The sequence below is a fragment of the Muntiacus reevesi genome, chromosome 2, assembly GCF_963930625.1.
Source record: "Muntiacus reevesi chromosome 2, mMunRee1.1, whole genome shotgun sequence".
In the NCBI taxonomy this organism is placed as follows: domain Eukaryota; kingdom Metazoa; phylum Chordata; class Mammalia; order Artiodactyla; family Cervidae; genus Muntiacus; species Muntiacus reevesi.
In genome coordinates, this window is record NC_089250.1 from 23,263,885 (window position 1) to 23,279,273 (window position 15,389).

Below are 15,389 nucleotides of genomic sequence, written 5' to 3' on the forward strand. Positions count from 1 at the left end.
AGGGAGGCCTGAACTCTCGGCCCTCCTTACCTGCTGATTCTGTAACCGCAGATTCCACCAACCACAATTCGACCTGCAGTAGGTGGAATCCGTGGATGCAGAGGAACTGCGTATGTCTGGTCTACGGGAATTACTTTAAACACCCACTTAAAAAAAAAAAAAATACAGTTGCCAAAGAGAAAGCAGCAATCTAAATGCCAAAAGTACCAAACATGGCTGAGGGAAGGAGTGGTGTTCAAATGATTAATTACACTCACACTGGTTTTCCCTTGTACTGATCTCTCACACTAAGAGCTTAACAGACTTGCCAATTAGTTACATGTGAATCACCCTCCAGTTGCCTAATCTGCCTTCAAAGTTTGTACTCAGCTATTTGCCCTTACCTAAATGTCAACATGGTTTTGTTTTTAGGGAGAAGAGAGAAGGAAACCAGCCTAGTGTCCTAATATTTTAGCAACTAAGGATCTAATGGGTCCCTTTTAGATCACATTTAAACAGGGCTGGTTCTCAGAAGAAATATGACTTCACTGTGGTAATGAGTTGAGGAATCTAACAAGATCCTGTTGCACTGGCCCTGAAAGTCAGTTTCTGTGAAACACCAGTGTAGCTATTTAAAATTAAAAAAAAAAAAAAGGTGGGGGGGCGGTGGACAAAGGAAGAAACACTTGAATGCAGCGTCAGAGAATCAGAGGAGATTTTCTTAGGAAGTCAGTCATCAGTTGTTATTCTTTTTAAAGTACACAGTTTATTTTCACATGGCCTCTTGAAATGTAGCTAACAGTTCTTACATAATGGAGAATTATTCCTTTTTATTTTATATGAAATATATTCTACATATATATATATCTTCCAATATATTACTATTCCAAAATTTATTCTTTAAAGGTGACTTGCTTTTGCAGCAGTAAGTGTCAAGTCCAAGTGTGACTGAAGTTCTTTCTCTCTTACACACAAAGCCCACACGTGAATGCTGGCTCCAGCTCAGTTTTTAAAAGCAAACCTCGTGACCACATCCTCCCTGCAGGCTTCCCCTCCATCCTCTCTGGGGCGCACTGGAGCCTCTGCTCAGAATCTGGGCCTCCGGGGACACTTGGGCCTGGTCCACAGAGGAGGGAATGTCACCCGCAGCCTGGCCAGCATTGTGTGTGTGTGTGCTAAGCCGCTTCAGTTGTGTCCAAATCTGTGCAACTCTATGGACTCTAGCCTGCCAGGCTCCTCTGTCCATGGGATTCTCCAGGCAAGATTCCTGGAGTGGGTTGTCACGTCTTCCTCCAGGGGACCTTCCCAACCTAGGGATCCTTTTTCAAAACATAGTGGTTTGAAGGCTTCTCAGGCGTGAATGAGCCTATGAGAAATTCTTGAAAACTTTTAATAGTGGGACAGGATGGGGAGGCCACAGATGTATAGGAAAGTGTATTAGCCTGATTTGCCTTGGAGACCCATTCTTTAAGAGAAAGTACAGGATAAGCTGTGTCAATAATCACCTTGCAAGGTCACCCAGGGAATAGGACACGTGATGCAGGATAAGTTAGAATTTCTGGTTTGGGGCAAATGAGAGAAAGTGTTTACTAGATTTAAAATAAATCGGTACAGGAATTCTCGGCAGTTCAGGCCTTAGGACTGCACATTTTGACTGCCAAGGGCGGGGTTCCATTCCTGGTCCAGGAACTAGGATCCCACGAGCCACGTGGTGTGGCCATAAAGTGGAAATTAATTAATTAATTACATTTAATAAGTCAGTATTCACACAATAAAATGACTGAACTGTCATGAAAGACCAGGAAGCAGCCCTGGTATCTCCTGACTTAGATTTCTGCTCTTAAGAAAAATCCCTGGCCTTTACAAATCTGGCCGGCTCTCTGAAAATCAGGTTAACTGATGCCGGGTGCACTTTCAGGAGAAATGACCGTGCATCAGCAGATCCAACAGCCCACGAACTCGATTTTAGAAGTCAGAATTGACAACCGGGCAAACGTGGGGAGGAAAGCAACAGGCACGTCTTCACGTGGTGGGTTGCAAGAGCAGGAGGAGGTCGCAAGCACAGAAGTGTCCCGAGGACCGGTGGGGTCCGGCTGGTGACAGCGGTGCTCCTGTCACCAAACCATTCTGCACCACACGGCCCTACGGGGGCCTCGGAAAAAATGCAATGAAATTATAATGAGATCATACTATTTAACCGGCCCTAACCAAAGAATCTTTTATTTCAGAAAGCACACTTAAAAATTCTTATAGAAAATGAAAGTTACTATTATCTAATTACTTGACATGAAAAAAACATGAATTCTATTTTACGGAGCAAAAGGCATGAGTGAAACCCATTTGAAATAAATGTTATGAAAGCAACTCACCTGGAAATCCTGATCATCGATTCCAAACCTCTCCCGCAGGTTACGGAAAACCATGGGGCAGTATTCCTTAAACTTGAAGTGGCTCGGCATGTTTTCTCTGAAACAGTCAGATTGTGGAATAAAGTTCAGATGTACGAACAGTGAATCTGCCACCATCCTGCTCACCTGCAGCCAACGACGTGCGTGGAGCTCCCCACCCACAGTGGGCACAGATGGGCTTCAAGTGAGACGCGAACTCGCTGGAACTCGCTTGTGTAAGAGAACTGGGGTCTATAGCTGCTACAACCCACAGTAAGACCCGGGGACAGAAGGGACAGACATTCAGGGGAAACAGTGAAAGGGAAGCAAAAGGCTTGGAGAGTGAGGGAAGGGCAGCAGAGTCCAAACGATGCTCCCCATATTCTAACAGGTGGAAGTGAAGTGAAAGTCCCTCAGTCTTGTCCTGCTCTTGGCGACCTCATGGACCATACAGTCTATGGAATTCTCCAGGCCAGAATACTGAAGTGGGTGGCCTTTCCCTTCTCCAGGGGATCTTCTCAACCCAGGGATTGAGCCCATGTCTCCCACGTTGCAGTCAGATTCTTTATCAGCTGAGCCACAAGGGAAGCTCTCTAATAGGTTACCTTCTGAGTAAAGCTTACAAAACAAGACCTTCTCTCACTCCTGGCTTGACCTGTTTTATCTTTTATGTAAATACAGAATTCTAAATTCACATGGAAAGATCCCCCTTAAAAGGTCAACCTTTAAAGAGCATCATGAGAATAATTAACACAGCAGCTTCACATTAGGACAATGGCCCTATTAAGAAATTTCACAGTTGATCCTCACGTGAGAGAGATTTCTCTGGGGTTCATCCCACTCATTCAGAATTGCTTCCTCCTTTCTGTTCACACATGCACACATACACACACCCCTTATCGTGGTACTCTGCACATATGAAAGGAAATGATGGTAATTTATACATGTGTCCATTTTCAATCACTTGCCTGACTGTGAATGCCCTGAGGGCAGAGTATTCTTTTTAAAAAAATTTTTTTTTCTAGATTTTTTTTTTTTGATGTGGACCATTTTTACAGTCTTTACCGAATTTTGTTACAATATTGCTTCTTTTTTTTAGGTTTTGATTTTTGGGCCTTGAGGCATGTAGGACTCTCAGCTCCCTGACCAGGGATTGAACCTGTGCCCCTTGCATTGGAAGGGCCATCCATGGGCCACCAGGGAAATTGCAGGGCAGGATATGTCTTATCCATCCCTGTATGTCCGGCTCTTGGTGTGGTGCCACAGAAGGTGCTCCCTAATGATGTCTAAAATGACACTTAAAAGAGGGAGAAATAGTCTCAATGCCCAACATGGCTTCCAATTACATTTTATAAAAATGCACCTTAATTCCTTATTGTTCTAGGAGGCAGTCATTTCTGTTCATGAAGGAATCATCAGCAGAGTTTTGTGTAAGGTCTATAGCTGAGGTCTATAGCTGCTAAAAAAAAAATTCCAAGCAATTTACAGCTTCAAACACTTAAATTGTAATGAGAATATCACTCTTAACATATAAGATATTCATAGAGAACAATATGCCATATGGCAAAAAGATATTACCCAAGAGGGCCTGCTGTTGCTTCTCTGAAAATGACAGATGGTTATGTTTATCACAGGATTAACTTCATCAGCAAAACTTTACTCCCACCCATTGAAAAATAATGTGATTATAGAAATTCACAAAAACCATACTCCTGGCAGCCACTGTCAGTTCTACAAAAGGTCGTGCTTGTACTTACTTGTTAAAAAGGTGATTGTCCACCTTTATCTTCGAATAGGCTTTGAAGTCATCTGGCATCAACATAACAGGGATTTGAACATGGCTCAGTTCATTGATCTAGGAAAACAAAATAAATGGCACAGGTCATTAGTATCTAGGTGGGAAGCACTTATCTTGAACACTTCCTTTACCAGGGAAACCTGGTGGATGCTCGCACCTCCCAGACCACCTTCCTCCCTGCTCCCATCCTGCAGCTGCTTCCCTCACTCGTCAGCCACCACCATGGTCTCCCACCTCACACCCAGCTCCAACTTCCCCTGCTCATCCCTGCCTGGCACCGGCCTCCGGGATGGCAGGGGCAAGAGAGGGGTTCTGGGGGGGTGAACCCTCACAGCCTGCTGTCCCGGCTCCTCTCTATCCATCCTCCCACATCCTCTCCAGAGTCTCAGCCCAGAGCTCCTCTGATCACATGTCCAGGGCAACTTCCCTCTGTAAATACTATCTGAGAAAGAGGGCCTTTGAACTTCTGATATAAATATTTGTGGAGGGACTTCCTTTGTTGGTTGTCCAGTGGCTAAGACTTCCTGTTCCCAATGCAGGGGGCCTGGGTTGATCCCTGGTCAGGGAACTAGAACCCACCTACTGCAATGAACATCGAAGACCCTGGTGCCACATCTAAGACCCGGCATGGCCACATAAAGAAATAATTTGTTGAATTAGTGGATATGACTACTTTATACTTTGGAGGTACTCAAAAGGCAACATTGTCATTCATGCAGGCTTTACCTTTCTTATGGGACCTAATTTAAAAATAAATATTAGGGTGGGACATGAATTTACCAGAAGAGAAACCTTCAGGAAGAAAAGAAAAGAAACATATGGCCATGGGGTTAGATGACAGGGAAGTGGGTTGGACAGGGGTCAAGACCAAGGCACATCTCTATGTGGTTACAGAGAGAGAACAAGAGGTTAATCCATCTCGGTTTACATTCCCATGAATGGCTGGGACAGTTTTTGACACCTGATTGGAAAAGCTGAACCTTCTCTTGGTTAATTATTTCTGCATTTAGCTCCCAAGTGATAATTCCCTGGTTACTAGTAATAAAAATCATGTTAAAGGTTTATGGGTTCAGTCGTTAAGTTTGCAACCCCACAGACTGCAGGCTTCCCTGTCCTTCACTGTCTCTTGGAGTTTGCTCAAATACATGTTCATTGAGTTGGTGATGCTATCTAACTCTCTCATCCTCTGCCACCCTCTTCTCATTGCCTTCAATCTTTCTCAGCATCAAGGTCTTTTCCAATGAGTAAACTCTTTGCATCAGGTGGCCAAAGTATCGGAGCTTCAGCATCAGCCCTTCCAATGAATATTCAGGGTTGATGTTCTTTAGGATTGACTGGTTTGATCTCCTTGCAGTCCAAGGGATTCTTAAGAGTCTTCTCTAGCACCACAGTTCCAAAGTATCAATTTTTCGGTCCAACTCTTACATTTGTACATGACTGCTGGAAAAACCATAGCTTTGACTCTATGGACCTTTGTCAGCAAAGTGATATCTTTGCAAAGTAAATGGCAGGGGTTCTTAGTTACAAAAACAAAAAGCAATGTGAGTTTCTTGATACATCAGAGTTGTTAACCCATTGCTGGGTTCATAGAAAGTAGAGGAAATTGTTAAGACCTGCTCCTTCCCCTAAAGTGAGTTTAATCCACAGGGCATGTGCAAACCATTAAGTGAGCCTGAAAGGAGGGGCTTCTGTGAAGATAAATGCCAGTTTCAGTTTGGGTCAAAGGATAGCTGGGGAGCTCAACCCAAGACTTCAGCACTAAACTAGAACTCTTGAAGGAAGCAAAAGTGGTCCCAACGCCCGGTGGAAATAAATGCAAACGGTGCCTGGAAGAAAGCATTCCTAACACAGTCCTTCAGGATTCCCACAGATGAAGTTCAATCAAATTTGGGGCCACAAAGAAATGACAGTTAACAGAAAACTTGGTATTATGTTCAAGACTTCAGCTAGTAGAACAATCAGATACAGAATATAAAATTAAGACTATGTATAAAATGTATGAGGAAGGGACTTCCCTGGTGGTCCAGTGGTTAAGACTCCAAGCTTCCAATTCTGGGAGCATGGGTTTGATCCCTGGACGGGGAACTAAGATCCCATATGCTGTGTGGCACAGTCAAAAACTTAAAAATAAATAAAGAATAGTGGTTATAGTGCTCATGTTCTGTTCAGGAGGAGAGGTAAGAAATTAACTGTAGACTTTAAGTATTATGCAATAAGCTTAAGGGCAAACATTAAAAGAATAAGAAACACAGTATATAACTTCCAAACAGAAAAACAGACTAGGAAAAGAAAACTCAATTAAAAAAAAAGAAACAAGCAGGAAGAAAAAAAATTTTTGCACAGCAATAATGGGACAAATAGAAAGTTACTGATAGAAATAAATCTGGATATATATAAATATATAATCACAACAGGCATAAATAAACTAGCAGTTAAAACTAAAGGTTGTCAAAATGAATTAAAAACTATAAGTGATGTGCATGAGACAACTTAAAACATAAGTTGTCAAATACATAAAAGCTTAAGGAATAGAAAAAATATATTAAATAGTATTAAAAATTGCTGGAAAGCTAGCCTAGTTTTATTAATATCAAATAAATGAATAACTCTAAGACAAAAGCATTACTGAGGACAAAGAAGTCCTGGACACAGTGGTAAAAGGTTCAATTAGCCAGGAAGACAAAATTCCTATGGTATAAGGACCTAATTAATCTGAGAGTATAGAGCAAAAATTGTTAGAACCTCAGGGAAAATGGGCAATCCGTTATTAAAGAGGCACATTTGCATACGCTTTTATTGATATAGTTCAGACAGACACAAAATGAAGAAAGTTAGGGGTTTAAACAACATATTGAATATCACTCACTTGGTATTTGTTGCACACCTATTATTGTCAAGTATTATTCTTCCAGAAGCTTGGGTTACATGGTGGAACAAAACAGATTAAGATGCCTGCCCTCTGGAGCTTCTGTTTTAGTGGGAAGAGTCAGAAGATAAAACAATAAACTTAGTAAAGTACCATGTTAGAAACAAATGATCTACTAGGTTAAAAGGCTATAGAAAAAGGAAAAAGAGTAGGACAGAAAAACTAGAGAACGCTCATCAGTAAATGGTGAGGGTCACTGAACTATTTAAAATAGGGTGGACTCCAGTAGGCCAAGGTTTGGAGAAGATGAGATCTAACATGGCAGTGCAAAGGCCCTGGGGTGGGGACATGCCTGGAATGCTTGGGACAAGGAGGCCAGTGTGGCTGGAACAGATTAATGAGGAGAGAGACAGTTAACAGCTGAAGTTATAGGTAAGGGGAAGTGGTTTTTGTAGGGCCTTGCTTGTCACTAGAAAGACTCTGGCTTTTACTCTGAGAGATAGGGGAGTCCTTGCAGTTTCTGGGTGATAAAGCAATGAAATCAGTTAATTCAGGGTTTAAAAAGATCATGGGGGTGGGGCAGGGGCACAAGAATGGAAATAGGGAGACCAGTTACAAGAAAGTGTAGTAACAGCCTGGTTTTTGTTGTTCCCGTTCTTGTTGTTTTGGCATAGCATGCAGGATCTTAGTTCTCTGACCAGGAATGAAACCTAGGCCCCCACCAGTGGAAGCCCAGAGTCTTAACCACTGGACCACCAGAGAATTCCTGTAATAGCCCGTTTTGACCATGATGACAACAGTGTAGTTAGAGATGGGGAATCAGATTGTGGGTATTTACTGAAAGTAGAGACAATGTGATTTTCTGCAGTTCTGGATGGGGGAGTGTCAGAAAGACACTTTGGTCTAAAAGGCTTTGATCTAAACATTCAGAAGATGGAGCTGCCATCAACCAAGATGGGGGGACTTCTCACTGTGTTCCTTTTTATGCCTTTTTTTTTTTTAATTCATTTTATTTATTTATTTTTGGTTGAACTGAGTCTTCGTTACTGCCCTTGGGCTTTCTCTAGTTTCGGCAACCAGGGGTCTACTCTTCATTGTGGGATTCGGGTTTCTCTTTGCGGTGGCTTCTCTTGTTGCAGGGCATGAGTTCTAGGTGCATAGGTTTCAGTAGTTACAGAAAGTAGGCTCAGTAGTTGTGGCTCGAGGGCTCTAGAGTGCAAAGACTCAGAAGTTGTGGCTCATGGGTTTCGTTGCTCCTCAGCACGTGGAATCTTCCTGGACCAGGGATCAAACCCATGTCCCCCACCTTGGCAGACAGATTCTTATCCACTGTAACACCAGGGAAGTCCTCTTTTTATGCTTTTTGATATTTGAATCATGTTGAAGAATTGCTTGTTCTAAAAATTAGATACTTTAATACTTTAAAAAAAAAAAACCCTATGACAAAAATGTACATGCAAGCTATCAGCAATAGTTATAAAATATATATTATATCCACATAATACTTAATGGGTCTTCCCTGGTGGCTCAGTGGTAAAGAATTGGCCTGCCAATGCAAGGGACATCAATTTGATCTGTGAGTCAGGAAGACTCCCTGCAGAAGGAAAAGACAACCCATTCCAGTATTTTTGCCTGGGAAATCTCATGGATAGAATTATATTATGTTGAGCCCTGCATGAATTTTTGGATTGGATACCACCACCCTCATTTCTGGATCCACACTGACTTGCAAGTGGTACTTGTTTTTGTTTTTTGTGACATGACCGTTGCAGTTCCAGTTTCCCGAAGCTTGTCACTGTACTGCGGGAAGCAGTATGAAGCTGAAACTGCGAACTCCCTCAAATGAGTAGTTTGCGTGGTGTCTTGCAGATGCTGAAGTCATCATGGTTCCCTTGGAATTTTAAAATATTCCAGAGCACTCCTGGAGAATTTGCTGCAATGCCCTGGGCACCTTGGCACATTTGGGGGACCACAGGTATAAACAGCAGCAGATGCTTAAAACAGCAAATGATCAAATATAATTAGAGAATATTTATATTCTAAGATAATAAAAATAATCCCCTAAATGCATTGCACTGGATTATAACCTATAACCACTTTATATTCGCCCCAAACAACCTTAATCATTAGGCCATATAAACTGATGATCTCTATAACTTTTTCAAGTAAATCGTTTTCTTGAGATAATGCTGTATCAACTGTATTTGTGCAAAGCCAAATTACAATTCTGTTTCTATGAAATTATGGCAATAACTTTATCAGGCATCACTTTTAGCCCATTCTAGACTATATTATTAAAATCTCCTTTGTGTAATGGCCTATAAAAAACTTATGAAATTTCCACTTAATCAAGACACTAGACCTACTTATAATCATATAATCTCTCCCATTCAGTTTACTCAAGTATCTTATAATATTAAATAATTCTCAGAGTATATTTGTGAAAAATTAAAATCTATACATCTTGATGCTAGCACTGGAGTGTCAAAGTTTAGAGGGGAAAAAAAAAAAGAATCAGAACTGAAAACCAAGTCTTGTGACAAGCATAATTAGAATGAAGCTGAATAGCAATTAAATCCATTTCTCAATATCTTGTGGAAATAGAAGAGAATAAATAAAAGCAAAGGAAATTTATAGGGTGACAAGGAAAAGTGAAGGAGCAACCAACTTCATATTGCTTTCACCAAATTAAATAGAAGTTGGAAAGAACATAATGATTCCTATCACATCTCTGCTTCCAGCAATTTCTGAGAAAGCAAAACCAAGTCTAGAAGTAGGAACACAGAAATCCTCCCATTCCTTCCTCATGCTGCCGCTGTCTGTGCTGGTAACAGCATCTCTTTGGAAAGCCAGTGGGGAGAGAGACACTTTGGGGATCCTTTTTGTTCTATCTGATTCCTGCTCTGAAAAATGAAAAGTGTGGCAAAAGCCTGACAACCCTCCAGCCCCAGTGGAATGTGTAACCTGTGAATTTCCCTCACTGATGTGTATTCCACATCCATCCTTTCTATGTGAGCATCCACTCTGCTGGCTGCCGTGCAGAGACCCTTGTCTGTTTTCACACTGTCTAGAGAGGCCCACACATTAACGGAAGAAGTGCACCATGTCAAGTTCCAACAGCGATAGGTGTCGGGAGGGAGGAGGTCGTCAGCCCACGAGCAAGCAAGACAGAGGCAGGACCAGGGCGGGGGTGGAGGTGAAGGAGGGGCCAGCCTGGAGCAGGAGCAGGCAGGTGGAGGGGGTTTCCAGGAAGTAGGGCCGAGGGTGCAAGGCCCTGAGGTGGAGTTGGGGGCAGAAGGTTCAGTTAACTGGAGAGCTGGGAGACTACAGTGTCTGAATGCAGAAACCCGAGGGCACGTGACCGGATGGGGCTGAACAGCCCGAAAGGCCTGTGAGAGACCACAGGGCGCTTCAAGGGAGGATGCGGGGGGCAGAGGGCAAGGGAGAAGATTCTAGAGATACTGAGGGGGTGTAAACACGGGCTTGTGTCACAGGACAAGAGACGGAGCATCTACTGAGAGAGAGCCTTTCAAGGCAAGAGTCCAGTTTTGAACCTGTTAAATTGAATGTGCTCTTGGGATTTCCCTGGTGGTCCAGTGGCTAAGACTCCGCACTCCCAGTGAGGGGGCCTGGGTTCGATCCCTGGTCAGGGAACTAGATCCCACATGCTGCAATTAAAGGTCCTGTGTGCTGCAACTAAGACCTGGTGCAGCCAAAGAAATAAATAGAAACAAATACATATAGAAAAATAATGTGCTCCTGAAACACCTTAAGCGTGTCAGGCATGCAGGCGAACTTGTGGATCTGACATTCCCAGGGGAGGAGAGGAGGGGACACAAGCAGACACAGTGTGTAAGACAGTTTCTCCATGGGACGGATGAGGGGCTGGGAGAGTGGACGGGAAGAGAGGGCGGGAGGGCTGAGGAGCAGCCTTGAAGAGCCTCAAGTGTTCACAGACTATGAGGAGGAGGAGCCTGTGAAGGGGAATGAGAAGACGGGCCAGCGAGGGAGGGAATGAAAGCAGCGTCACCTCATGGGCAGGAAGGAGCCAATGGGAAGAAGGGCGGTGACAGCTTCCGAGAAGTGGAGTAGGACAATGATTGGAGTGTGGCCGGAGGTGTTGGGGGACCTTGGGGTGGGGGGATTGGCAGAGGACAGCAAAGGAAACCAGGCCTGGGACACTGAGGACAGCAGGGGAGGTGGGAGAAGGCCGACCTGGGCCAGGCTAGTTTCTCAGAAGCTTGGAAGGAGAGAGATGGTGAGGATGGACAAAGGGCCTGAGTCAAAAGAAGGGAGGTTCCTTCCTGGGGAGGATGGGGTCACTTGGCTCTGAGCCTGCCTGAACGAAACGGGCTTTGGGGAGGCAGCCCCTCCAAACAGCCAACAGGTACATACAAAGTATATCTAAGCAACAATGTCAAAATAGTAACACTCACTAACTCTGCTATTGGAATCACAGATTTTTTGATAGCACTTCCACATTCATTTTACTTTTCCCCCACCACCACAAAAAAAATTAAACGTTGCCCACCCCTTTTATAAAACAAAAAGAAGGCCAAAAAACCAGTAACTCTCAATTCCTTTCCTCAATCCCTTTCCCTACATTCACTAACTTTCTACTGATCTGTGGCCAACAGTGTTTTACAATAAAGAAGGCCACCCCATTGTTCTGCTAAAAAAAGAAGAGGGAAAGGGGGGCGTGAAGAAGTGGAGGAAGCTGGCCAGAGCAGAGAGGAGGTCCCGTCCACTGGCTCCTTTTTTCTCTGAGAAGGAGCAGCCATGAGGCTCTGCTGAGTGTGGAGGCATGTGGTGGCTTAGAGGGAACACAGAGAACTGGAAAAAGTGATTGCAGAACGTGGGAGAACAAGCCTGAAGGGAGAAACTCGCTGGGCTTTGGGGCACAGTGACAGACAGTGCACAGGGCGCCAGGGGAACCCGAGGAGTGACATTCCCCAGAGCTGGGCTGCAGGGAGCTGGTGCTGAGTAGGCAGGACCGGGCTTCTTCGGGTTTGAGGTTTTCGCTAGCTGGAATGAGCAGTGGACTTAATTCTAGGGTAATCACTCGGAAATGGAAAGTCAGTACCAAACCCTCCCCCCTGACCACAGAGAGCCTCCTGCTGCAGCTGATGGAGCCGCGAGCACCCAGAGTGAAGGCCGAAGCAGCAGAGAAGGAAGCTGGAGTCCAGACACCAGGTGTCCCGGGAACTCAGCGCAGGGAGCTGGGACAGGTGCGCGCAAGGGCTTCTGGGAGGCAGTGAAGCCCGGCGTGGCTCTTGAAGGATGGAGAGGCAGGACTAGTGTTTCATTTCAATACGTTTCGACAAGTTCTGTCTTCACAAACCAGGAGTTCCCCAGGAAGGAGGGAACGCCTGGCCCTCGTTATTAGAGGAAAAAAGAGATGAGAAAGCAAAGCCGACTGCGCTTATAGCTTGGCTTATGGAGAAGCATAAGATGATGAAATTTGGGACTTCCCTGGTGGTCTAGTAGCTAAGACTCTGAGTTCCCGACGCAGGAGCCCAGGTTCCCTCCCTGGTTAGGGAACTAGATCCCACATGCCACAACTAAAGATCCTGCATGCCACAACTAAAGAACCCACATACTTGAATGAAGATCAAAGATCCCACCTGCCCCAACTAAGACTTGGTGCAGCCGAATAAATAAATATGAAAAAAATAATAAGATGATGAAATTAAGAGAGACCCTTAGTGATCCTCCAGTCTAAGCCTCACTGCAGATGACAGCATATCCTGGTACAGCCTGGCCTTCATCATCAAGGAGGATTTGACACTGACTTGTATAACATTAGACAGCTACCAGCTACTCCACGGACATTTTGTCCAGACTGCCTTTCCTTCACGATGCCTTCACATTTCCTTCGGGTTTCTCTTTCCCCCCAAATCCTCTCCCTACACCCCTTGGTCAGTTGAGTAGCTAGATTTAATGACTTGTAAACAAACACTTCACAAACCACAGGACCTACTGCTTAAAGGAAGCTCTTAATTAGTAAATGATACTTTTCAATAGTGTATCCATGAGCCCCCTCTTTTTTCTAAAAGCATATTTTATTTTTTTATATAAGAGACTCACCAGTCTTTCATCAGTTTTACCAGATATATTCATTACAGCACTGCCTGATCATTGAAAGGCCTGGATAATTCTCTTCTGTAACCTATTACTGTGATATCACACAAACTATAATATATTCTTGTCTCTGATTCACATGAATGAGTTGATGCAGATTATGACAATGAGCTACATCAACTTGAATAAGGTTGGGTTGATTCTATTTCTTCTGTATTCCATGTAGGGCAATGGGCTGTGATCTTTAGAACAATATTCTTGGGTTTCAAAATCTTCAGTTTGGCCATTCTACCTAGTCTAACCATTTTATATAGCCTACCTGGAAACTGGCAGACAATGGTTTATCATCATTAGCTTGCATCAGTATTTTAACAAAGCAGTTATACTTTTCTTTCTGCTTTATAGCTATTCCATAGATACTGGAAACACAAACACATAGTTTCATTTATATATGCTATATAGTATTTATAAAAGAAATTAAAAAATATTTGGTTTAACCATTACTATTTTGGAGGAAAAAATAACACACCCCCACAGGAAGAGGCACACATCATGAAATCTAAATAGTTTTTAATTTATGGAGATAAAAGTACTTTTGGAGTTTACTTATTAAACTTTTATTAGGTTACTTAAATAATAAACTGAAGTTCTATTATCAAAGCTACATTTAACGTTCCTTTGGGTAACTAATATTTAACAAACTCTCACAACAAAGGTGTAATATCACTTTATTCTTCTGAAATACTTAATAGTTGTCAAACCACTTAGGCAAATAGTTTTCCTTTTTCTGTTTGTACTGACAGTCACATCCATAGTCCTATAAAGCTTGTGATCATAAAAGTTTATTGCCGATACCCTCACAGAGGAGCAGTAGGCTGGGTCTCTGGGTGCCCTGGGAAGGGTCTCTTGCTCATGTTTACACTGTGCCAGGCACAGCGTGGTAAACAGGCTGGTGTGGACCAGCCCAGACTTTCTGCTTAGCCATCGGGCATCAGCGTGGACGGTGCCGGGGTCCAGCATCAGACATCAAATAAAGCGGCTTTGTTGTGAACCTCAATAGACACAAGGGCAAAGCAGGGATGGGAGGGTGAGTAAAAGGTTTAGTTCAAAGTGTCCAAATGTTCCTGATTGTATTACAGTTCTGCAGGGGGTGAGGGGGGTTGGGGGTGTGTGTGGGGAGGAGTGTGTAGAGGGGGAAGATACCCTTGACATGGAAGCGGTGGATAGAGGAGGATGGGAAGAGGTGGTGAGGTCTAGGCTCCCCTTGACCTTGACTCCTGTTAATATTTGGCATTAACCTTGCTGCTCACACTTTGTGGACATCTGACAAGCATCACATTCAGCACTCTAGACACAGTAGCTCACCCAATCTTCAACCAAATGCAGTAGGTGCTGTCAGTATTGTCTCCATTTTCCAGATAAGAAAATTGAGGCTTACTGAGATGAGATGAACTAGTCCTGCCTAAACCCTCTTCAGTCAGGCAACTCACATGAGTTACCTCAAATATGCAAGTCAGAGAGCGAGGCTGGCAGACCCTAAGATCCTTTGGAGATTCTGACGGCCTCTGAGCAAGCGACAAAGCTGTCCACCTGCAATTCAAGTCTTCACTGTGTTAAAAGCTTCTAAAGGAGTCTTTTCCTTTATTTCCTCTAAGGAGTAATTACATAGATGTTTAGAATAAATGATTAAATGAATGTTTAATTGAATATGCACCACAATCTACAATTAACCTCAGCTGTAATTTTAATAAGTGCAATCTAAATTTGGAAAGACCTGTATTTCTGAGAAGTTCACTTCTCTGACATTCCTTATCATTTCCAAAAAAAGAAAAATATTGTAAATCAACTATATTTCAATTAAAAAAAGAAAGGAAAATAAATATTCCTCAAAGTTCCATTAAACCTTAACAAATCCTAAAGAGTATCCTTAAAGGATACAAAATCAATTTCTCAAGCAATTATGTATTAAAGCAAATGACTGAGTTTTCTCTTATGAAAAATATGATTAACCCATGGTAAAGTAAAAGTCGTGTGACTTTTCCTTTTGTAATATACCATATGACCCAACTCAGAGAAGGTATCTTGATCACTCTCTTCAGCAAAACATTCAAATTTCTATCCCACTCAAGTTACCTCCAACACTATAAAGTATGTTTTATTTGTTATGTGGATTAAATCTGCTGATTGCAATGAGTGTCATTCCTACAGATATAACACTGAATTCATACTGGTAAGAAAACCAAGTTGTAGGTAAGCTGCAAAAATGAGAATAATAAAC

The 15,389-nt window shown here is 43.0% G+C and overlaps 1 protein-coding gene across 1 annotated transcript in view; it reads right to left on the minus strand.

The window, feature by feature from the left end:
* Positions 1-15,389, minus strand: part of PIP4K2A (phosphatidylinositol-5-phosphate 4-kinase type 2 alpha) — a 179,371-nt gene that overhangs the window by 68,024 nt on the left and 95,958 nt on the right. The window contains exons 2-3 of the mRNA XM_065921087.1: positions 4,124-4,221; positions 2,349-2,445 (exon numbers count right to left, since the gene is read on the minus strand). Of these exons, the coding sequence (XP_065777159.1) occupies positions 2,349-2,445; positions 4,124-4,221 (195 nt within the window). The remainder of the gene's footprint in view (positions 1-2,348; positions 2,446-4,123; positions 4,222-15,389) is intronic.